We start from the raw sequence: 26,105 nt of genomic DNA on the forward strand, positions 1-26,105 counted from the left end.
CTTGGCTCAGTTCATTTATTTCTTACCCTATAAGGTATCTGAAAAGAGGACCCACAGTCTGTACACATTCTCCAGTTGCGTATCCGCATTATTCAGGTGGTGTTCAACTTGGCACTGTTTAACTATAAGAGAAGACAATTCAATATCCTCTTTTATGCTTCAAATAATTCGTAGTATCAACTTTTAGGCAATTGTGATGGTGATGTAATTTCAGTGATGGCACATCATTATAAAAGGTTGTGTCTCCCATTTCCAGCCTCCCCTTCTGCTCCTCAGCTATATACTATCTAGCCTTTTAACATGTTTGTTCTATCAAGCTTTCCATGTTAATATCACTTTCTGAGCCTTTTAATCCCTGGCTCATCTGTGGCAGTCAATTGCTTTGTGTAAACCCAAAGTGGGTAATGGGTTCAGAATGTTATTTTACTGTTTAACTGGCCAGTAAAATAGCTTCAGAGCTACCTGGGCCTGACATGGTATAGCTTTCAAATCAGTAGTTCCTGATAGGCTGTGCCTTTGATTGTTTTATTGGTTTTATGGCTCTGTACTTCAGTTAGGGCTGCCTGGCAGTAGGTGGCAGCATGGTGTCTCCAGGGAGGCTGAAAGGTAGTCCTGCTTCCCAGTGGCTGCCTGAGAGACTACAGAGCCAATTACTGCAGGAAGGATGACCGGAGAGGGAAGCAGGAACTGTCTGTTTTCTTTTTCAGAGGGTTGGTAGTGTAAATATAGTCTGACAGAGCAGAGTCCCACTTGGAATTTCTTCAGGTGGGCCTCTCACCTAAGGGTGAGAGGAGAATCCAAACACAATGACAAGAAGAACTTTCATTTTGAGTCAAGACATAATTTTGGAGGCACAGAGGTGTCTAGCTCATGCAGTTAGCTGAGGCACTTAGGAGATGATTTTGACATTTATTTAGTGATGACAAACTGACTAGTAGAGTTTGTGGTATTACGATCTAAAATATTAGTGTGGGGCGACTGGAATATTATGGTGACCTAAGGCTAGGGAAGGTTAGTGGCAGATGGACACTGAGCCAGTGTGCATTGCAACAAGGTCTTCCTCAGTCAAAGAGGGCCGTGTTAACCCACTGCCATCCAATTTGGAGACTTACTTCAGCCTTTCATCTAGCCCCTCATCCTGTCCGCACCAGAAACCCTTGGTATCTTAAGAGGTGCCAGATGAAATCTGAGGATGTAAAATGTATTTGAACACTTGTCAAACTACACTGCTGCTGTCTGGTTTCAAGGTAGTGGTAATTCAGTGATGGTATACAGTCTGAGATTATGAATCCAAAGTGTGAAGGGTTCATTTATGTTCTGTAGTAAGTAGTTGGTCATTCATGTGAAATGACTCCCATTTCAGTGGGACTTTTCCATAATATTAAAGGATAGTTCCGGGACTTTTTTTTTATTGTCCCTACGGTTCGGCCATGTGTTTTTAAGCATAAATCGGTAGATCGTAGAAAACTTTCCTATGGACCTTACCCGACTTTTCGTCCATTAACGCACTCGAAATCAGCCGCCATTTTCTGATAATCCTATCATTTCCCCCCATCGCCCTGGCTCACCTGCTTTTGCGGCACTAAATCAAATCCCCCGCCCCTGAAACAGACTTTATCAAAACATTCATATTCCCCGCCTCTATCCGTGACGTGACTGTGCTGCGTAGGCAAACGCGCCCAGGCGTTTTCTACGCGACTACACACAGAACCCGGAAACCAACACAGATCAGCTCACAACACAGCGCGCCACAATTGGGAATATGAAACTGTGGTTTAAAAGCAAACGGCAAGATTGTCCATTTGGCAAAGTACATTTATTGGACATCAAATGTTTAGAGAATATTCTGCGATTTGCATTTTTCTTTGCTCTCGATCCAAAATAGTTCGTCTTGAGGCAAGCGATGTTCGTGTGCAGTACACAGGGTGTTGGTTTACGATAAAATAAGCTCTTCGGTCGCACTGATAATCGCATGGCTGTTCCAACAACGAGGCACTAGGCCACCACAACGGTCTGTATGTTGCATCTAGCCGTTAGTACCGCGTAAGGGCATACTTGTACTTGGCGATCGTCCCATAAAATGGTCAGGGTGGTAACGTTGTTCACGCGGAGAAGCAACTGGCGGTTATAAAAGCCATCCGCCGGTGTCTGGTACTCGTGACACATACAATAATGAAGTATGTACCTGTTTTAAAAACATAAAAAATGAAATTAGTCTCACCATCAGATCTTTATTAAAATTATTCATTTTATATATTAGGTCGGGAAATTATTTCATAGCTAGGACAATGCAACTGGGTATTATACGTCAAGGGGGGGCTGTAGGATACTGAGACAGTCCCCCAGTGCAGGGGTTGACAGGGAGGCAGTGCAGGTGGAGAGTGGAAGGGCCCAGGACCGAGGTCGCAGACAGTGGACCAGTTGTAGCAGGGGAGAGGGAGAGAGAAAGCAGAAGCAAAGAGGAAGGTTTTGAGGTGCTTCCGTAAAAGGAGATGGTTCTCCTCAAGATAGTGCGCGGTACAAAACAATATGCCACATAGAACGAACAAGTACAACTTAACCCGTCTTTAAAGCTACTGTATAGTAATTAAATTGCGGTATAAACTCATCTAAAGAGTTACTTACATTATATTTGCATTTTCCATTGTGTCTGTGCGTAGGGCAGCCCCGAAATACCACTCCTTCTATGCCGACGTTATTTCTTCTAATGAACGAACATTAAATGGCTTTCGTTTCTGAAATTATATTCATTATCGTTTCTTACGTTATTGCCCCACACCCCCAAAAAGAAGTCTTTCGGGATGGTCCCGGCCTGTCAAGGTCAAATAACAATAGAACCTTATACTGAGTCCTGGGCCATTCCGGCACCCGAGAAAAAAATGAAAGCAGCTGACCTTCACTTTGAAACGAGCACACATTCCTAGTTAGCTACATTCAGTGTAAGGCCATCTCACAGGACTCACAGAGCAATCACTTTTATTTACACAATACATAGCTACACATATTCAATGGGCCTGCGACATGAGGAGACTCGAGAGAACAGACAATCAAATTACAATCATTTAAACCGTGATGTGTATTTCTCAATGAGCTCTTCTTTAGGTGGACATGGAACAGAGGCAATGTTGGGTGGCAATGCAGTTGTCCCCTGCACAGGTTCGTTCACAACTCCATGTATGTGCCTATCTAGGACATCAACAATAAGTCTCTCAATAAAGTCATATTGCATATCCTCAAACACTGGTTTGATAACCCATTGTTTACTTCTTTTAGTGAAGGCCTTATTGTAGCGAAGCGTCCCTAAAGTTCCGGTCGTCCTACTTTGTTGACGGCCTACATTATGGTTATGTGCCAAGACCGCTAGAAGAGTCCGATTTATCATGCCCTCCATGCCAAAATGCAATCGTTTTGGCCTGTACTTTAGGCACATATTGTGGAACACCTCCAAATCTCCTGTGTGGCAGAATTCCGTGAGTCCCCTCAAATCTCTTGTTATAGTTTTATCAAATACAATCTTTTCAATGGCTTTGTGAGTGGGTGATGAAGGAATCAACCACTTCTTCTTCCGTGCCTCCTCTGCGGACAAATGGCCATGTTCACAATTGTGGAAATGTTGGTTTGTGGTCCAGCGGTGAAAGTTGCTACAGTGTAGCATTACTGACCGCCATTTTTCCAGTAGAATTTCCAACGACCCTCCACATGTTTTTGAGCTCCACCAAAGATGGTTGCTGATTGACTTGGACCACTGTGAAATACCTTGCATATCTTTTTTTTTACCTGCAGCCGACATTTTTTTATTGATTGTTTTTGCAAGATGCCAAACGTCAAATTGGTGATTTATATTTTTGTACTCTTCTCTCATTGTCTTGGCAATTGAAACGTGTCTGTCCGTGGCTATCAGGTCGATCACCATTCCCCGCGATTGTAGTTCTTGCAATGATGCTACAAAGCCAACTTTCTCCATGGCCACTGAGGATGTACTTTGTGACACCTGCACGACCACCAAACTCACAATTTTCTTACTTTCCATGTCCTGAAAGTGGTAGGTGCAGTACTTGGCTGAAAATCCTGGGCTGTCGCACTGTCCATCACCGGCTAGCCTGAACCGTTTGCCACGCGAATGTACTATCAACAGACATTTTTTCCATTCTCCAAGCTTCGCTAATGGCTGGAAATAGATAATCGGTTTGGTATTTGTAGAACTGAGTTTTCGCAATGAAATGGATTCCCACAAACTGAAAGAAAGACTCTAACTTTTTAAAACTTGAACCACTAAAAAGTGCAGCCGCTGCACAAAGTAGATTGCCTGCTGGCAGTTGCCCCAGCATGGGTTGTGCAGACCATGAGAAAGGATGATATTTTGTACAGGTGGCATGTATTTTAAGGTTAGTGCCTCGAATTGCACGAGTCACATTAATCAATGGCTCCCCACATACTTCCCCACCAACCGAATGCCCACATTTCATCCGAATAATAATATCAATCAAACAACTATCGAATACAATGAATTTGGCCTCTTTCCTTATGCTGTCACTCTGCATCCCAGCTGGTTCGGCCTGTAACGTTGAGGACATGTCACTCACATGAAAGGTAGAATCTCTGATATCGTCTTCCGCTATGTTCAGTGATATTGTTGGTGTTTCATTGTCGTCCACTTCATTCTCTTCCATTGCAACATCTGTTCCTTCTCCGGCGATGGGTGAATAAAACAATTTCTTCAACTTTCTCGCGGTCTTAGTTTTTGCGGGTGTGGATTCTGTGAATTGATCTCCGACTGCATCCGAACTACCAGGAGGACATTCACTATCAATGGCTGGTGGTGGTATAGCTCCGTTGTCAATCACTTCATATTCTTCCCATTGGCACGATGCATCTCCAGTCTCAAGTCCCTACCAAAAGGTTTGACAAGCAACATCTCTCGTTCGCTTCACTGTCTGTGTAGATCTAGTTCGTACACCCACTCGGACCTAGAGGACAGATTGGAAAAGGGATGTTCAGTTTAAACACAACTTACAGTATTGAACTATTAACAGTGAAAAACAACATAATATAGTGACCAGGACACTAACCTTCTTTTGCTTTCTTTTCTTTGAAACTTTCTTGCCTCGAACTTCAACATCAGGACGCTGTTGCTCCGACTCGTGTGTGCATGTCTCCACTTCCTCTTGCGCTGCAACGACTATATTTTCATGATAAGCACATCCATCACGCACTGACGCTCCATCGACTCCCTGAAACATAGAACTTTCATTAGTATGTATAATAATATTGAAAACACAAAATGTACTTGGGGACCAATACCCACGTACATCTCAATAGCAAAACACGAATGAACGCTTTGTGTAGAACATTCAAACGACAATTATTCACGCATTGTTGATCTAGTTAGATGGAACTGTCAAGATCCATACCTCGGGCTCCTCATAGACTTCCATTGGTGATATTATTGAAGATGATGCTTCTGTAACTCCCTGAAACACAGTAATTGCATTAGTATGGTTTTCTATTTTGTTAAAAAGAACATAAACTTTGTGCAGGCGTCAACGGCTCATCTAAATAGACCTGCACAAATGATCAGTTGTCTAAAATAAATAATGGATATGTAAATATGATTCGATTTGCTCGATCGTTGGAAGTGTCACCACCCAGAGATCTGCATCAACTACTAGGGGTGATGTTCTTGTAGAAGAAGCTCCGTCATCTCCCTGAAACATAGTACTTGCGTTAATAAAGAAGGAAGTATAGCGGATGTAATCACGTCATATGATTTCGCTTGATCGAACTGTCAGTATCCATACCTCGAAATGCATAAGAACATCAAGGGACGATGTAACTGCGGTGCACACTTCTGCAAGCTGTTGCGCCGACCCGTAACTGCATGCTCCCCCTTCTTCTTGGACTAATGCTCCATCGACTCCCTGAAACATAGGACTTTCATTAGTATCAATATCAATGGCTAAAAACGAAAGAAACATTGTGTGTAACAATCACGCTACAAGAATGCAAGATCTGATGATCTCCATCGATGGAACTGTCCGGAAACGTACCTCGAGCATCTGAGTGACATCAACGGTTGTCGTCAATGCGTTGGACTCCTCAGCATCTCCCTGAAAGACAGTACTTGCATTATTTTGGATAACAATAATTATAACTGAAAACAAAGACTAGAGGACGAGTACTAGGGTGTACCATTAGGTAAAATAATCACACGATAAATTAAAACTATTGATTTACATGCCTAAAACAAGTCAGTGGCAGAATAGCTAAGTAAGATTACCCGATAGGCGCTTGAAGTGGCTGATGACTGCAATAACGACACGGATGGAGAATCTTCCGCCTTCATATTGAGTGGATACATAAATGGAGAAATTATTGTTAGCTAATGCTACACACTACCGCAAGGCCGAGAGATAAATACGTAAACTTGACTCACCAGTGGAGGGATGTGGACGAATAGAGTGGGAATAGCGGTTGAGAGCAATTTTCGCCTTGCTCGCGGTGTGTTCTTCTTTATTAGCAATTATGTGGAGTACATGTCTGAGCTAAAGTGCCTGCTGCAGATGCGGTATCGATCACCCCTCTTGTCCGCAAAGACTTCTAGGACTCTACTTTCAAGCTCAGACTGTGGATATCCGCAATATCGGACCCATTCTCTTATCTGATCTATTGTCTTAGGGAAAACATGCATTATAGTACCTTCAGATTTATTATGGGTCTTCGAAGGGCAACCGCCAATGGAACAGGCAGGCATTGTGGAAAGTTCTGAAAAGTAAAGATCAACAATTCTCTATGAATACCAATGTGTTAAAAAATTAAATGACACATAAAAGGTTCAATGCAAGGTTCGTTTTGGTTCTTGGAACTATACACGTTATTCACATGCGGATAAGTATTTGAATAACTTTAAAAAAATAGAAAGATAATTTGACTCGACTCAGAACATGTGACTAGTTCCTTGCATGTACTGTCTTGAACGAAAAGAAATTGGACGCAAAATGATTATGGTACATGGCCTTACCTTGACGAACAAACAGTTAGATGCAGGGATCAGAGTAGTTTCTTGTCGTAGAACAGGGAGCAGTTCACAGGTTGCAAACTGACGAGTTTGCTCGAAGTGGTCACGGAAGTTCACAGAGACGAAGAGCAGATAACCAGCACCTTCACGGGTTGACTAGCAAAGCGCAAAGAAGTTCTCATTAGAAATATGAAGTGGGTTATAAAGAATTCGAAACAGGGGTGTGTTTGTGAATGAATGAATGACGTGTATATGTCATGGCATTATGCGGTTTGCAGGGGGCCGTCCAGCGTGAGGGGGGATGCTTGCCAGGAGACACGGGGTCTGGAGGTAGACATGGGAACAACAACCCATGCTCTATAGACCACTTTGAAGTGTACATGGTCTTTGGCACCTCTTGGCCTTTATCGCTCCCTGACAGCTCCACTTGCCAGCACAAGTACCCCGGTGCGAACTGCCTTTGATAGGGCGGGGGGGGGGGTGGATTGGGGCAGTGGTCGTGCAAACAAGACTCGTTTGCCGCAGGGCCTCACCAAGGAGAGGCCATCTAACTGCATGTAAGAGGCAAGCTGCAGGATCTAGTACATGGAAGGCAGGGGGGTGAGTTTATAAATACCTCACCCTCCCAGGAGAATATATGGGTGCAGTTCACCCTGGAGACCCTGGATGCCTAGGCAGTTAGTCAGCAGCAGGCTGGCCTGTGGTGGCAAGGCGGCACGGGCCAGAGGGGGTCATCTCTGTACCCGGTGCCCAAAAGGATGATTTATTATGATCAACCATATGGATTATTTACCTATAACCATGTTTTGTATCAATAAAATCCAACGGCCTTCCTTTTATTGCCAACGCTTGAACAAAGTGGTGTGGTAAGTATTTTTGGGGGAGGAGGCAAGGCCGGGAGGCTTGATGCCAACCCGCAAAATAACATATGTATGTCTGCTGCATATGGGTTCAACGGTTATGTGGATTGAAGGTGGGCGGCCAGCGTGAGGGAAGATGCTGGCCGGAGACATGTGGTGTGACAAGACAAGGCACAGGAAGACTATTCAATGGAGACACACTAGATTCATTTAAAAAATCAAAACAACCATTGTTAAAATATATGTTGGGTTTTATTTTAGATCTTAATTTCAATTGAACATAAATAATAAACATTACACATTGTAAAGTTCCGGTTGCAGCACATCCAGGGAAAATCCGCGGTATTGTCCACTGTCGCTGGGGAAATGTTGTCTAATGGCAAGTACCGCACAGGCAGGTTTTACTCTCCGAACGCGGTGTCCGAGCCTCCCGTGAAGCCACCAAGTGAAGCAACGATAGGCCACCAGCCTGTACCACCTGTGAAAATGAAAGATGCAAACTGTATTAAAATGACAAAACTTTATCACTGTCGATTCAGGTAAAAAATGTCATTCTGCTTTGAAAAAAATTCTATCTAGAAAATGCACAATATGGAACCAATTTACATGCATTCGAATGATATGTAGATGTAATTTTATATGGGGGGGACAACCATGACATAGTAGTGGCATCACTGACATCACAACCAGAGTATACTTACTCGTTACTCGGATTACGCGGACGAACAGTGCCGCGAAGTTCGTGCATAAGCACCATCATCATCCTCAACACGGTCCGTGAGAGGCAGGCTTCCCTGAACTCTGGCAGCTCGGTGATGCATTGCGGACTTGGCTCGCCTTCCGAAATGTAGGCCAAGCACCCGGATATTTCACGGCAGCAGCAGTTCTCCTCCTCAGTTGGCATTAGCTTGCACCGATTGCACGTGCACCAGGTGGAGACGCCGTCCATGCGACATGGTCCAGGCTCTTCATCCGTTGACTGGTCCCCCCAACTGCCGTCCGAATCCCCATCGTTTTCGCGTGCTTGCCTTTCCAGTAGTTCTTCCTCGGTGTTCTCGGGCTCGTACATATACGGCATTATTGTAGCCATTGTGTGGTAAAGAAAGTAAAATAATTTACAGAGATGGTACAGGTGTTCACAAGGCCTAGAAGCGGCGAAGGTAGCTGACCAGAGCACAGAAACGAGTCACAGAATACTCAAAGTAACACAGAGAGAGTAATGGAATCGAAAATCTGCTGCTGTGTGTTGTGAAACGGTGTGTTTATACTTATAGAGGAAAGAGGCGTCCTGCCATTTCCATGGCGACACTTCATTAGCTGAGGCGCAGCGATTGTTGACACGAAACGTGCTTTGGCGTTGGGAAATGGGCGGTACGCGTCTGCTGATGTCAGGCTCAGGGGCGGGGGATTTGATTTAGTGCCGCAAAAGCAGGTGAGCCAGGGCGATGGGGGGAAATGATAGGATTATCAGAAAATGGCGGCTGATTTCGAGTGCGTTAATGGACGAAAAGTCGGGTAAGGTCCATAGGAAAGTTTTCTACGATCTACCGATTTATGCTTAAAAACACATGGCCGAACCGTAGGGACAATAAAAAAAAAGTCCCGGAACTATCCTTTAACTGCATGATTATTTGTAGTGGATGGATTATCCCCCTTGTAAATAAGTTGCCGGCTTTTACCTACACCTGTTAAATTGTGGAGAGGTAAAAAGAACAGAATAAAAGGTACCATACGCATCCACTTTGGTCGTTATTGGGTGGTGTGTGAGCGGTTTACTATACCACTGAATTAAAATATTAGGATCCTATTGCCATTCATTCCATAGGTGGAGACACTGTTAAATAATACCAAGCGGGGAACAGTCTCTGATCATGGCCAATTAATATGTTCAAATCTGAGTGTATTGGCATATGTTTCATTGACTAGTGTGTCAGCAACATGCTTCCATGATCTCTAAATTATCTTTTTGTTTTTTATTATTGATATGGATTTACAAAGCATAAACCAGGCACTGACAGCCATCGGAACACTGAGCAGGAGTTATAAAGGGAGAGACTACAGTAATGTTGGTTTGGCAGGAATAGGTGCAAAGAAGGTGTACAATGACAACAGTTTTGCTGCATTTGTGAGTCACACATTACCTGTGGTGGCTTATACCTGAGGGTGTTGGGCCGATGCCCCAATCTATATTGGTGGCCTTGCAAAACTAAATGAGATGGGTAAAACGTATAGACAAAAAGCTTGGATATGCATTGAAGACACACATGCCAAGACAGTAAAACAAAGTCATGTTGTAAGGCAATGTGGGTCCTGAAAGTGTAACTTCCCATGAGGCACAGCAATGTTTTGGGTATTCAACAGTGCACAGGGGCATGTATCAGGATCTGGATAGCACAAGGAAAAGCATTGTCTTAATCTATGTACCTTTGATATTCTGGGATAACATTGCACATGGCAGATAAAGAATTTTAAGGAAAATATTTGAAAGTGAATTTGCCAATCTTTATGGGATAAATTATTGGAATTGTAAAATGGTCAGTCAAGGTCATCATAAAAGGACTGTTCACTGAAATGCTCTGCTTAGTCCAGATATTCATAGGGGTTAATGCATTCATTCCTGATACAGGACAAAAGACCAAGCAAAGAAATATACTCATACGTCCAGTCCCCTTTCCTCCATCCTTGTGGGTGTCCCCCAACATGGGAATGGTACCGGAATCTTTGGCAGTGAACAGTTGAGATTCCCTTTTAGTATAGCGCAGAGCTTCTGGTGTGTCAGACCTGGCATCCAGTGCAGAGACTTTTTTAGTTTTCTGCTTGCTCCCCATTTGTTTTTTCAATTCCTATTTCACTTCCCTTCGGTGCCTTGACTTTCTCCAGCGCATGTTGGCCGCAGGACGATTCACAAGTTGTGCCTCAAGCAACCGCTTGTTCCTGGCCTCTGACCCCCATGCACTCTAGTGTTTGGGGCCCGACCACCGCTGAGACTCATGTTTGGCCTGCCGCGCTCTCAGCCACAGGGCATTGAAGAATCGTTTGTCACGGTGAAGGGAGATCTTGCACACTTCTCTTCCTCCTTAGCTTAAGGACTTAGTCTCCAGGACCTCTCGTCAAGACAAGGTAGAACCTCTGTTCAACACGGCTCCACAGCGTGGGCGACTCCTTCCCCAGGGTTCCCACAGATCGGGATTCCTCGGATTCAGGTTCTGTCAGTTCCAAGGCCCCTAAGGCTACAGGCTTCCAAGCCAAAGTGCACGGGGGCTCCTCCGGGTGGTCCGTGGACAGACCTGATGTCTTTCACACTACTGGCTCCCAAGCTGGGGGCCTCAGGGGCCCCTAGTAGGCTGTCCTTGGAAGGACGATCAGGCTCATCCTCGTCTTGGACCCCAGGGGGGGGGTAAGGAATCGTTGCGTGCCACCTCCAAGAGTCTGTCTTTGGCTAAATCCAGCACGGCTACCGGCACAGGTGCCGAGGGATCCCAACCATACAGGAGCACGCACAGATGTCGTGAACCAGGGCGTTAAGACTACCAGCTGAGGGCTCAGCGCCTACCAGAGGGATCTTTAGGTTGATGCTTCTGCTTCGGGTGCAAGACCCAAGCTGTATCCTCTCATATCTGAGGCCTCTCTTGGCTCAGGGCCTCTGCTACCTCCCACCCAGGGCGTGTCTCTCGGCTTCAAAATGGCAGTGTGACATGTGGTGGAGCTTGCCATGCAGGCCACCATCTTGGATCCGGCTCAGGGCCTGCCAGTGCTCTCGCCCATCGAGTGGGCTTTACAGGATGATCCCTTCCCTCTGTAAGCGGCAGCAGATCCTATGGGGCAGGCTTTTTGTCCCCTCATAGCAGCCGTATAGCTACACGCACCAGGCACCTCTGCACTTTGACCAGGAGCGGAGGCCCAGCGCCTCGGAGGGCTAGGCCCCTAGGGACCCAGCGGCAAGTGAGGACCGCTTCTTCGAGCGCTTTCTCCTCATGAAGGAGGTCATCCCCTAGGTGGCGCTGCCTTGACCCCCTCCTCTGTGTACTCCTCCTGTTCCTCCTGTGCTACCGGTCCCTCCACTGGTTCAGGCCTTACCAGTCGTACTGACCCCTTCACCTCCTGCTGTACCACCAATACCTCCCCCTCAAAAGCAGTTTCACCTGTCTGCGGCTTTGGGCCTGGTGGTTGGAGTGAGAGGGTTCCCTCCCTCACATTTTCCATGGCCCGGATTGCCCTGGCCTGTGAAAAAGGCGGTTAGGTGAACGATGACGCTCTCGTCATCTGTTAAGGCCTTCTCTGACCACCTCCAGGGCCTGGCAGAGTTCTTCTGGGTCCCTCTTCCTGAGGAAGCCCCCCAGGAGTCGGGTGTGCTAGCTGAGGCCTTGGGGAAACTCACCACGATCTGGTCTGGCATCACCCTCCAGAAAGATGTCCTGCAGGTGGGGCACAGGGTCTGGGAGAAGCCCAGGGCCAATGCCCAGATGAACAAGAAGTTGGTCAGCAGGTTTAGGCTGACGGTCGGGGAGCCAATCTTCCTTGCCCCCTACCTGCAGCCCCATTCCTTTGTGGAGGCCACAAAGTTTCCATCTGACGTGCAGGAGCGGATCCTGGATCTGCCCTTTGAGAGTGTGGGCCGTTTTCATTCGTCAACCAATGACGAATTGACGAAGAAGAAAACCTCCACTCAAACCGCCAAGTCCTTGGCCATCCTGACAAAACCAGGTAAAAAATCCTTCCCTCAATCCCAGGGTAGGACTGAGTTCAAACCCTGTGCTTTGTCCGACTTCAAGGGGTTCAGAGAGCATGGTACACAGAGGCCTGACAGGTTGCCCAGCGACAACCGGAGGAAGCAGCAGAGGACATTGGGCAGGCTTTTCCGCTCCCCCCTCCTTTGCCCCTGCCTCTAATGCCAAGAAGCAGTGGCATCAAGGTCGGGAAACACAGCTCGCCTGTGGGGGGCCTTTTGGCTCTGTTCCATGACACCTGGAAGCGTCTCTTTAGCAACCTGTGGACCATCTCTGTATTCTCCATGGACTTCAGTCTTCCTCTTCCTATTCCTCTTCCATCCTCTCCTCCTCTTCGTCAGATTGGGTCCCCAGCTCTTTTTCGGGAGGTACTTTCACTCTTGGAGATGCAGGTGATGGAACCGGTTCCTCTTGTGAGGTGAGGGTGGGGGTCACTGAAGGGGTGGTGCACTCCTGCCAGCAACTGATGGATATTCTTCATCAGCTGGGGTTTTCCCTCAACCGAAGGAATTCACAGTTGTGCCCATCTCAGAAATTGGTCTTCCTAGGCATGGTTGGGCACTTCTGGCCAACACGACCACCTCAGCATGGTGGTTCCAGCACATTCTTGGCCTGATGGCCTCCTGTGTGCTCACTGTACAGCACGCCCGCCTCAGGATGAGGCACCTCCAGCTCCACCTGGTGGCTAATTGGGATGAGAAGACAGCAGTCTCAGTCGGACATAATCCCTATACCGTTGTTCCTTCTGCCCGATCTTCGCTGGTGGCTGATTGATGGCAATATTTCAGCCCCTTCACTCGACCGACACCTACGGTGGTGGTGATGATGACAGACTCCTTTCTTTTGGGCTGGGGGCTACGTGATTCAAGGAGCATGGTCCAGGACGGAAGCCGTCCTACATATCAATCTGCCGAGCTCGGGCAGTGGGCCTGGCCCTCAAGCCATTTTTGCCCCTCATCAGGGACAAGTCGGTTCTGGTCAGGATGGACAATTCTACTACGCTGTTTTACCTGAACAAGCAGGGTGGCACCCATTCCCTGCCTCCTCTGCATGGAGGCAGTTTCCATCTCGGAATGGGCCCCGACAGAGGGTATTTGGATTTCGGCAGTCCACCTACCGGGGGACAACAATGCAGACGTGGACTAGTTGAGTCGCTTGGGGTTCAACACCTACGAGTGGGAATGACACGACGACTCCTTGTTTCCCCTGTTCCGGCATTGGGGGTTTGCAGTCCTGGATTTGTTTGCTCCCTCCCCCTGACCCCCGGAATGCCAAGTGCCCCCAGTTTTCTTTGTGGGCAGGTCAGGGTCAGGGGGGTCACTGGGTGCCTTCCAGATCTGTTGGCACGGCCGCAGGAGTTGTGTTTCAGCCCACCTCTCGCTCCGAGGAACCCTCTGCATGTTCTGTGCCTCCGTGGGTTGCAGCCTCATCCTGATTACCCCCCCACTGGCCTCCGGGGCCCTGGTTTTCGGAGCTGATGCAGTTGTGCTCCCAGGGTCCACTCCATCTTCTGATTCCCAGCAGGGCTTCCTGACACAGTGGAACAGGGCAGTGGAACATCGAGACCCGGCCAGACTGGCTCCGACGGCCTGGTTCCTCATCAGCTGAGGCTTCAGCACGCTCAATTTTCATATGACACCGCGGACCTCATCCAGCAGGCCAGAACGCCCTTGACTTGTTCCCAATATAAGAGGAAATGGACTAGGTTCTGCCATTGGACTCGCAACAAGGGGCTGGACCCTGTCACCTGTCCTCTAGATGACGTACCGGCTTTTTCAACACACCTGGCTCGTTCTGAATTTCAGGTGGATACTTGCTGTACATATTTGGCAGCCATCAGGGCTTACAAGAATGTCCCTGAGCATGTGCTTTCAGCAGCCAACGAAGTGGTTAATTCCCTTGTCTAGGCTTTTTCCTCCGATGCGTAGGCCGTAACCGGACTGGGACCTCAATGTGGTTCTTGGGGCTTTGCAACGCAAGCCTTTTGATCCGATGGTTATTGTGGACATCCGCTTGGTGACGCTAAAGACTGTTTTATTGGTGGCTCTTACCTCTGTGCGCAGGGTTAGTGAACTGCAGGGGTTGTCTTTGTGCGAGCCCTTCACCATGTTTCACAAAGATAAGGTCAATCTTGCGCACTCACCCACATTTCTTGTCCAAGGTGGTCTCTCCATTTCATCAGATTGAAGAGATCTGCCTGCCGGTGTACTTCCCGAATCCGCAGGCAGAGAGGGCCCTGCATTCCTTGGACCTCAAGAGGGTCCTCAAATATTGTATCTCTTGGAAGAAATCGTTCATGAAGTCTGAGTCATTGTTTGGGAATTTCTGGGGGCACCGGCTGTCAGGCTTCTAAGGTTTCCATCTCCCATTGGATGGTTCAGGCCATTTCGGAGGAATATACGGCCATGCTGTTTCTGAAGGGATTCATGCTCGTGGGCTCAGAGCCAAGGCCACGGTCATCGTGTTTCAGAGACTGGCTTCTTAGGTTGTCATCAGCAAGGCGGCCTTCTGTACCAACTGGATACCAGCTCCAGGCACGATGCAGTTTGGTCAGGCGGTTCTGAACAACCTTTTTGCTTCGTACTAGATATGAGGCAGGTTATCCCAGCCCCACCCTATGCTTCTTGGTCAGTGGAATCACCCACAAGGATGGAGGAAAGGGGTTGGGACATATGAGTAATTAAAGTTACTCACAGTAGTGACTAGAGTACTCCTAGTTCTTAGTCCCCTAGCCCCTTTCCTCCATACGTCCCGCCTACCTTCTCTGCTAGTATGCCAAGGGATGATATGTATAAGTGTAGCCAGGTGTCTAAGCGTCCCATGTGTTCAAAAGAACTGAGGTGAGGCGCCGGAGGCTGGGCCTCAGTGGGGCGTGCCTGAGGCCGCGCGCCCCTGTGATATACTAAATTTAAAGGGGAAGCTCAATGTTTCGCTCCCAAAGGTTCCAGTACCATCCTCATATAGACATTTCTTCAATCCAAATACTGAACTCTCCCACGCCCAAAAGGAAACGGGCGTATGAGTCATCCTATAAGCCATGTGAATACAAATCTGGCTAGGTGCCACAGCAGAGAGGATGTGACCTAGCAATTTGACTGGACAACCTCATTGGTAGGGGTGGGACCATGCCTGGCTTGCACATGGTTTCTTCTTCTGCAATGTGTACAGCAAGCTAAAAAACAATGGATTGGAGGGCTGCCCCTAGCAGTTGCCAGTGCATACAATTTATGCAGAGCAATTCCATCCATCATTCTTCAGCATTTCAAAATCACAAAATGCATGCCTGGTGTGGAACCCATTTGTTAACTGTTTTCTGTTTGTTTGGCCCATGTTTTAAGAGCTTTTGTGACATATCTAATCACTTTTTTCACTTCTCATTTATTCATGTGCCCTATAAGCAAGATTTTTTAACATCTGAAAAATTACGGCAAGCATGTAATATGAAACAATTAATTCTAATCAAAGCATTAAAAAACGTTCATGTAAACCAATAAAGGTATTAAAAGTGTATAAACACACAATAATGATAAATACGTGTGAAAAACCCATCATTGGCAGCATATCCTTTGCCCAGTCCACTAGTAGTCTTGTCCATGCTTGCAACACGTAGGGCTTTATCTAGTCCCTGTGGGTGCTGGCCACCTTCGCCCTGTGCTGCCAAACTCCAAAGATAAAACCTGCTGTAACTTTGGTGATGATAGTGTCCAGGTCCCCTTAAAGAAAGGTCAGAGCATCATCAAGGTTCTCCAAAAGTACTTCACTTTCTGGAAGCGGGAGGATGTGTTGGGCCTTAAACAGGTCATAAGCAGGGCATGCCAAAAGAAAATGGGGCGGCATATGCTCTCTTTCTGACATACACATTACACAATTTAGGTGCGCCTCATCCTTCCCTTTGTTAGTGATGGCAGCTTAGGGGTAAGGTGTTCGCTTGAGTGAGGGCAAAAAGACCTCTCATCTGTGGATTGGCAAGAGTCAACGGGTCTGGTCGGTATCCTCCCCTGCCACAAATATATTGGCCCAAGGTATATGTTCCAGAGCAGCCAGCTCCTCTTCCATCAACCTGCCTTTGCCCTTGAGCTTTTTTTAGTTTATGCAATAAGGACCTATAGCTATCAGTTACGTAGAAAGTTTGCTCCAATGTATAACCGAAGCACAGTTCAGTGAGGTTGAATTTCGTCCTGTATGGTGAAATGGGTTATTGTGAAAAGTGTCCATGCAATGCCTAATCCACCTTTTCTCTTGTCTCAGAGGCTGCCCTCTTAACAGCATGTCTAGTGAGACTGTCCATCCCCCTGTTCTCTTGCTTCTGACAGACATCTGCACAAAGGGCGGCCGATGCAAAACGTTCACATAGGTACAAAAGATTATTCCAAAAAAGCCATTCACACCTGTCTATTTGGGTAGTTGAATTGTCAAGCCCCCATAGCTCATTGGCTTATCCAACTGTGCCTCCAAACTTTGCACCACCGAAATGTTAGTAGTTACCCAGAATTTAGGAAAATTTTTACCTTTCTGGCAAATAACCCTAAATAATACATAATATTGCCACTGTTCAGTGATAATTAAATTGGCCAGAAATACAGAGGGCATTTACCTTATCAACAGAGACTTGAAGCTTGACTGGTGCTAGAAACCTACAATCAATAAATTGAATTGCCAGCTGCCATGAAAAATGTTACCTAAGAAGCTGGCAAGAAATTACTCCTATTCCATATTCCTGATGGTTTTAATGCATACATGGAACAATAATCTCTAGTACAGTATACCTGCCCATAAAAAGGGCCTATATAGGCCATCAAAATTGGAAAGTTTTGACAGTACCTTACTTGCAAGGAGGAAATCTAAAAAATGTTTAGTCCTAGGCACAATACTATTCTCCATTGGTAAGTCAATCGTCTTTAGGAAGCATGCTAAATGTGTAACAAGTGGGCCATCTAAAGAATAGTACCTAATACATTATAAGCCATTTAATGGCTTTTACTAGATACAATTCCTACATGTCAAAAATGTTATGATGGTTAAAACATGTATTGAATATTTGAAGGTGGGAGTGGTGGAACTGCATAAATGTTAGGTGAAAGCTCCCGCCTTCTCCAAACGATTTAAATAACATTCATTTCTTACCAAAAGCTGGCACTATATGGTGTTTGTGCTTTGTCACAAAACCGTGAATTGGTAACATTACTGGCCTTAGAAGATCAATAGGAGTTGGGAGTTTGCTTAAAGTGTTTATGGAAATTGTACATGTAACACTGCACCTAATCTCATCTGCAAATCTGATAAATGAAAAGCCAAGGAAAGCAGAAACTCTCAAAGTTATAACCTCAAGAGTTTTTTTACTTATTTTATATGACAGTTGATTGTCTGATAAGATTGTCCTGATAGTTTTTATCATGGTATGCGGTTTCCTTTTTGTGTGACCTCTGACCGTATTATTGTACTTTTGTGAATACCCTTTTGCTTTCGTTTAAATATGTGCAAGCTTGAAATAAATCTCTTTTGTGTTAAATGTCAATTGATAGTGTTCAAATGTGTCGGTTTTTCTGTGATAAACGAATGTGATTATTATTTATGTATTTGCTTGTTTTATACAGTTCTGCAACTTTGGCTGATGATAGATTGTAAACCAAATTCTAATAGAACATACTGGCAGCATATGGCCTACAGGCCACGCCCCTGGTGTTAAAATCTTGATGTTGAATAGATGTAATTTGGGGGCACAGTTGAATTTCACCTATTTGGTTTCTTCTATGTATCAAGCAGACATTTGTCTTCGGAAAAGTTACTCTCCACATCCTTTATGCACTTTCAATAGATTTATACATTTGGAAAGATATTTAATTGGTTCATGTGCATTACTTCAGCACCATAGGGAATTGTGATGGCATCTTTGTAAAGATTTCTGAAAACTGAACTTCCAACCAAAAAATGAACTAAAACAGTTATCACTGGTGGGGCACCTTCAGTATCAAGTGAAATCACATTCCTAACCCACTCTTAAGTTCCCAAAGGCTGACCCATTGTGTTTACTATGATAATGTAGCAGCCAAGTATCGGCTGTGCTCTTATTTTAATGTTAAGGTAACATTAAATCAAAGTTTATTAATCAACCACATCTATGTGGTTGCTGCACCCATGCTTGGTCATGACAAAACATGATTATTGATCATTGATAATTGTTTTTATTTCTTACAGAATGTCTTTCCCCAGAAACTCCTCAGGAGAGTGAAGAGATTTTTTGCTAATTCCTCTTTATAATACCTTGAACTTGGCTTCACCATCATGGTCTTTGGCAAATACACAGGAATGGAGATTTGCCAAAGCTTTCTGGCCTTACCTCTCAAGAGCCAATTTAGCATTGACTGCTTTCCAAAGATGGAACCGCCAGGAACGTTCTGCGACACCAGACTTAAGTCTGAATGTCTGTGTGTTTCCATGATTGAGGAATAAACGGTTTGAGTATTTTTGGCACATAATACAGCATTTCCTCTAATTATAATGGCTTTGTGATTCAGAATGCAGATAAACGTTCCTGAATAAAGAGCTTAATGGGTGGACATCTTTACTAAGATGCAGTGGTTGGCTACTGTCATCTATGCTTGCATTGTGTGTCCAGTTGGACACATGCACTTCCAGTGTATACTCTGTGGCATACCAACATAATGTACTAGTTAAACTGGATATACATACTACACAGTATGATAGTCAGTTAAAGTGTACCACATTGGGAATTTGAAAATGTTGAATTGGTGCGTGTTTCTGTTTATACATGTGTATGTATGTTTGTTTATATATGTATGTGTGTATGTGTATATTCAATATATGCATGCACACATGTGCACCTAATTATTTTCAAGAGCTAACGCTAGCTTTTGTTTCTATTAACACATTCAGACAATAACCACACACCTAAAATGCTGTTCAAAATCAGGAAATAAGTACTGTGTGTTATTAAAAAAAAGTGCCAATTAAGAGTGTTTGCTTTCCCAGGAACAATGCAATGGATGGCAACAGTTATTATGAATTTAAAAATGTATATATCTGTTAATATAGATAAATGTATGTATATATGTAAATATATGAATTTAAACCATGAATGATAATTCTGTAGTTAAGCTTGCTAAATGGAGTATGTTGCCCTTACAACTTGACAAAATTGGTATGATTAGACTGTCATAGAGTTCTTTCATGCAAATGAGTTTGTCAAAAGCATTAGCAGACGATCTCTTTCTTTCCATGTTTAAATACGTGTTTTCCTAGCAATTTGCATCAATTTTAACAATTAAAAATGACTAATGCTTGTTAACCCTCACCATTGGACTATAGCCAGTGCAGAAAGACCATGTCACAAAACATAATATTAAAGAAAATGACAAGATTCTGAAACCAAAAAGATGTTTGTTTCCATAGGGATTATAGAGTGAGGCCTAAGGTTGTGCATGCATTAAAGCATTCTTAAACAAGGACGTATGGTTCACTTTGGAAATACTGTAGTATCTTGTAAACAATTTCATAATTAGTGGTCAGTTTACACGTTACTTGCATTTTGTTTTTATCTGGTGCACTTTGTTCCTTGCAAGCTGGGTTTGCAAAAAGTATTTTCCTTTCTACATCTAAGAAAGAAAACTGGGACGTACATATGTTTACATTTCCTTATGTTTTGTTATTCAGTGGGTTAAATTAACTTTTTTCTGCATCAAAATATTACGTTTTGGGAAGAAAAAAATGGTTACAATGTGATTGACCAGTTTCTACAGAACTCAATGATTTTAATTTCATTCTCCTTGTTGCTCTGTTTGTGTACATAGTCTTGCACAAAGAGTGACATCACACAAAGGGACAACTCATAAACTGCTCTTCACATTTTGCAATTTTATATATTTGAAGGGAAAAATAAAGTTTGCATAATCGGTGGGCATTGGGTAGAACATGAAATTAATTTTTAAATCCTCAGATTTTACCCTATTCCTATTCCAAATACCATTATATACTGTTACAATCATGCCCTGTGTACTATTAAGTAACCTATACACACTGCTTCCTGATTGTAGAGCTACTGGTACCACCATACCATTTGCAGTTTATTTTTCCGATTAGTTAATTTTACAAAATTACTTTTTGTTTCTAGTAAAGTAAATTGCTTTCACATTTTATATATTTAACCTATTAACAAATGTTCAATTCTCCTTCATGTGTAATGATAAAAATTATGGTCTTTTACTTTGCTTTGAAATAGTCTTTCACATTTGTATTTTATGCCTGTGTTATACTGTTAAATTAATTTGCAAATTGTGTTTTCTCAATACTGATTTGGTAGTCATGTTTGCTTTCAAAAACAGTTATGTGCTAGTTACACACCGCTGTACATGATTTCACCAAGGGCTTAACTACAGCTAAAATGGTTTCTATAATATGAAACAAGTGCCCTGATTGAATATTTAGTAGCATTGCATTTTCAGTTCAGTGGATTCCTTATGCTGTTCTAATTTCTTTCGGTTAATTCGGGACATCAAGAAGTAGGAATACTTAATATATACAATTACATAGATAGCTAAGGCAACAAATAAGATAGTACTGAGTTTCCTACTTTCCAAACGGGACCATCAAGACAAACTAGATTGGAAAATGTGAATTAGTGACCGAGTTAATTTCATTTTGTTTTTGCTTTTCTACCAAGTAGCCTTCACATTGACAAAGGTCTTTGTGTGTATGCGCACATTTTTTATCTTTTTAGATGAGGGATTTGCAGATTAGTGTGCCCAAAGTAAAATGTATGTATTTTTCAAAGTCCTGAATTAAAAAGGCTCTAATCAAACTCTTTGAAAAACAAAATGATGTAGAATGTAAGATCTTACATGGTGGGCTCATTAAATGATGGGATGTATAAATTATTCTATTCTTCTTATTTCGCTTTAATGTTATCATCTCAGTCAATTGTTAAAGTATTTTATACAGCTAAGCACTTTAAAAAAGAAACTTATTAGCGTGTAGCGCTTTCATTTAAAAAAAAAGTTGACAATCAGCCCTTTTAGTTTGTATTTGTCGGAAATCAGTTTCTTAGTCTCACATGACATGTGAATTGGAAACGAGAAAATGTCCAACTCTGCAAACGTTAATTTTTTAAGGCATTGCAAAAAGAATATTGAGAAAACTAACTATAACGCTTTAACTTTTGACAGTGACATGCAGGTACTGAAGCATTTAATTTAACCATGCCACAGATGTATAGGGGCAACACCACTGGAATAATAGCTAGCTGACACACATTGAAATAGTGGGTTATTTTGCAGGGCTTGCTCCTTTGGAGCAGAAAACTAACGGCAGAGGCTGTAGTTCCACTTACATTCCAGTGATTACTGTTGAATTATCATCTATGTCTGTAATACATTGATCCAGAATCAGTGAACAAAGGTTTTATTTAGGGGGATTTTCAATTTCGGCTGTTGAGCAAATGAATAAAAAGTTACAGTATCTCTATCATGGAATCTGTTCTAGGCTAATCAGTGGTATTTGAAACAAACGGTAGGCAAGGAAACCACATCTGTTAATATTGCAGTACCAAGCATGCTGATCTTCCCGTCAGGTAACAAGAGAGTGGGAGATTTCAGTGCTCTCTCAATTAATTTTTATCAGTCTTGCAAACCGGACTACTAGTTTAAGAATTCACTAAGCTATTTTTAACTAATAGGGTAGAAAAACATATAGAATAACAATCACTGTTGGCTAATACATTTTACACTTGTGTGACAGTATTAGTCTATTAACCACTCTACAAATGTAATATTACTGTTTCGTGTGAGACATTAATAGCAATAGAATAAAATCGGGTAAACTAGTCAAACTACTTTCTGTAACCTCCTTCAAGACACACATCTCTTTCTTTAACCCATCTCGCTCTGCTGAGCATTAAGGATATTCCAGAGGTCAGGTTTTAATTATAGCTGCATTTGTATGCATGTATAAATAAAGTTATGAGTTGATAAATGGGTAATTAGTTGAAGAGCGGGGACTAGTTTAACAATATTTCAGTGTAAAGGCAATGTCATGGAATTATAAATGTTTGTTTTTCATTAAAATTGCAAAGATTATGTTTTAATGCCTAAAAGAACATGTTGTAGTAAGCTGCTTTGAAATATGGGAGAGCACTTAAGGTTCCAAATGTGGTCGACTTTTCAGAGACATAGCATTGGACGTTAGGTTCTTAAAGCATTGTTGGAATGTGCAGAAAGTATGTTTATGTACAATGCTAATTAAGATTGATTCATTTATTACGGTAGTAAATTTCACACCTTCTACAGGTTATCCCATTGCCTAGCATTTAGAGATTATGATCAAACAGACTGTACACAAGGTTTAAAATGAACAAAGCATTCCTTGTTAACTGCGTTTCTGGGAACTGGACCTGCTGGTCAGGTTATAGTTTGAGAAATACATAAAGCAGAAATGTAAAAAGTTATTTAAGAGTGTGTAATGTCATGTGCGAGAAGTTATCTATATAAACATTATTTTCTCAAGAAAGCTAGGTTTTAAAAATTGATCAGATGAAGTGGGTTTGTTAATGTATGATCTGCTATATTAAATGTATGGACAAAAGTAAAAACGTATATCAACTATTTGGATTTGAATATCCACGGTGATGTATTGTGGATGATGCCAGTTAGATCTTAGTATGAAGTGCTGATATTTTAATTATGAGGGAGCGCTGTGTCATTGTAAACTTTATTTGGGGGAAAAATATTTTCACTTGGGCAAATCAAACATTGTCAAAAAACATCCATTTCTAGTCTACCCAATGTTAAAATGTAGCTTTCTATTTTCATATTCTTTTTCATTAATTTGGAATGCTTGCAAGTAACCTTCGAAATGCTCAGGAGGTTTATAAAAAAAAACCTGTATAACGTTTTAGTTTTTCCTCAATTCTGAAATACATGTTTTCTTTTTGTCATCCTCAATTCTGTAAAAAATTGAAAAAAGTAGAGTAATTATTGAATGTTAATTTGTAATTATGTAAAAAGTTGAGTATGTACGTCAAAACTGTAAACATATCTGATTTATATTTGCTAATTTGATGTTAGTGTCTTGAAAAAACATGCTTTTTATTTATCTCTGTTTTTGGTTATATGTGGCACATTCTTCTATAGTTTTAACTGAATAAATTTAATTTTGTTAGATTATGAATCAGATCTTTTTGTACCCTTCTTATCATTGTTCACTTTCTCTTTTCCTGGTTACAGTAATAGATTAATAGATTAAGGGTCAACAAGTGAAATTAAACATTTCTGAATTCACATATGGGATGTTTAGAACATATATTTTGTCTATTGATATCATAATTTTGAAAGTGGAACTGCCAAAGCAACTGCATTCTACTTAGCAAGATGTTGGTTGCAAATCTCAAGGTGACATCCGAATGGAAAACCTAGATGTGTTGGATGTCATGAGAATATAAACTAGATGCGTAGATGAATTCAGACATGTGATTATGTAATTTAACGTATCCCGTAATAGTTTCAAAGCAGAAATATTTGTTACAGTGATAATCAAAAGGAGAAATTGTATAATGTGAAAAGCAACCAAACAGTACCTAAAAGAAATTTAATTTCTAGATCTTGTAAATCTGTTTTAGATTGTATAATCTGCCATCTATTAGTGGTTGTGTGTATTGCAATGCTGTTTTTAACTAGAATTGAAAGTGAGGTGCTTTCACGGGTGTCCCTGTAACATGGCCCCCTGTACTACTTTAAAAGAGTACTCAAAATGCTCCATCCATTCAAAATCCTCTTCAGATGGTATTGTTTTTGCGATCACTTCGATCACAGTTTGTGTGCAAAAGTACTTGGAGTAAGGTGACGACATTGTCAAGGCTTCAACATGGGCATAGGAGGGGACACAACCCCCCTGTGCTGCATGTGCCGTGATTCCTACCAGGGCAGTTAAAGAGGAAGTACTCGGGTAATTAGAATAGGGATTACTGGGAATGGAAAGGGCCCCTTGAGCAAAGTAGACTCATATTGGCTCATTGTACAGTGAACCACTCGGTTTTAGACTGAGTTACACTACCCTCCGTATTCGAACTACTCCTTGCAACAACACAAAACAGGAGATAAAATGGGGTGTGCACTATACTGGCAGTAGCAATGCATCTGAACCTAAGGCCTCATCAGCAAAACAGGCACTAATAAAGCATGCAGTACATAAACAGTGTGCCAAATGTTCTTTCCAAAATGTTGACAAACATGCAACAACAATTAAGAGTCAAAATCTTTGACTGCAAAATCTCAGAAGGATGCCGAAAATGAGCCAAGTGCACCCTCTGACTAAAAATAACCCAGTCCCCCTATAGGAAAAGCGCACACAAGATTATCGGCAGTAGTCCATTGGGGTCCAGCAGACACAATAAATGCAAGTTGGCACTTGAATACACCCAATCAGAACAGAGGTTGTTCCATACTGTTCAAAGAAAAAAAAAACATTTAGGGCAAGGTACTGTCCAGCATGGAAACGGCAGATATAACTCGTTCCAACGTGACATCTACTCAGAGGATATTATAATGAATTACAGAAAGGCATGCTCATTGGCACCAGTGAAATTGACATTCTACTGTCTTTACCTAGTCTATGGAGATCCTCTAAACAAACTCAGCCATGATTTGGCAAAGGGGCAGCTCCTGATGATTGAAAGCAAAGATGGGGCAAAAGGAGCAGTCAACCACACACTATTGCCATCCTTGCCAGGTGCCTCAAGTGAAAGGCACACATCCACAGGTAGTAGAACATGTAGATTTCTTCCCAGAGTAAGCAGCATAATTAAGCAGCAGAGAAAATATGGGAGGATTTTGCAATGGATTCTCTAGATAACTGCCCCCCGAGCCTACCCCCCAACCCCCCCGCCCCGACCACGTTACTTCATCTCAGATGGGGAATCGGTCTAAATATATTGCAGTCATGAAACTGGCAACCTGGAGATTCTATATTAGAACTTGGGAAGGGAAACACTTCATAGAAGAGACCCTGGATGAGCCTATGCCTAATTCAAACATTATCTCTGTAACAAAAACTTCAGCACACCTTGCAGGTACCTGCAGCAGCCAGGTTTGACAATTACTGCATCGTGAAAAAATATGAACTATCCCTGCTATTATTCACTGTATATTAACACACAGCCAAATGTGTATTCCCTGGTGGTCACCTCAGCAAGGAGGTGGTGTGGAACCTGTATCATCCTCAAAGGCACCCATAAACAAAGAGTATGTATTTATGGTACGGAAAAGAAAAATACTACCACCTCAGTGTACAATGTATGCAATGCAAGTGCAACAGCATTAGAGTTATGATAGAGCAAAATGGAATGAAGTGCACGCCTGTATTAAAATGCTACCCGAGAATGTTGAGCGACAGCCCTTGGCTACATAACGGACAACTTGCCTCTATTACCATTATCAAAAAGAGCCCAGATGCAGCAGAAATAGGCAGCACAGAAGCAGCAAATTTAGCTGTTGGGAG

The 26,105-nt window shown here is 42.9% G+C and overlaps 1 protein-coding gene across 10 annotated transcripts in view; it reads left to right on the plus strand.

Annotated features, from left to right (window-relative positions):
• AKAP13 (A-kinase anchoring protein 13) overlaps positions 1 to 23,780 on the plus strand; it is a 1,883,770-nt gene extending 1,859,990 nt beyond the window's left edge. For all 10 annotated transcript variants that reach the window (XM_069624282.1, XM_069624281.1, XM_069624277.1 and 7 more), the window contains one exon: positions 18,798 to 23,780. In XM_069624282.1, the coding sequence (XP_069480383.1) occupies positions 18,798 to 18,847 (50 nt within the window). In that variant the 3' untranslated portion in view covers positions 18,848 to 23,780. The remainder of the gene's footprint in view (positions 1 to 18,797) is intronic.
• The last annotated feature ends 2,325 nt before the right edge of the window (positions 23,781 to 26,105 follow it).

The sequence above is a fragment of the Ambystoma mexicanum genome, chromosome 11 (assembly GCF_040938575.1).
Source record: "Ambystoma mexicanum isolate Mex_15411 chromosome 11, UKY_AmexF1_1, whole genome shotgun sequence".
In the NCBI taxonomy this organism is placed as follows: Eukaryota; Metazoa; Chordata; class Amphibia; order Caudata; family Ambystomatidae; genus Ambystoma; species Ambystoma mexicanum.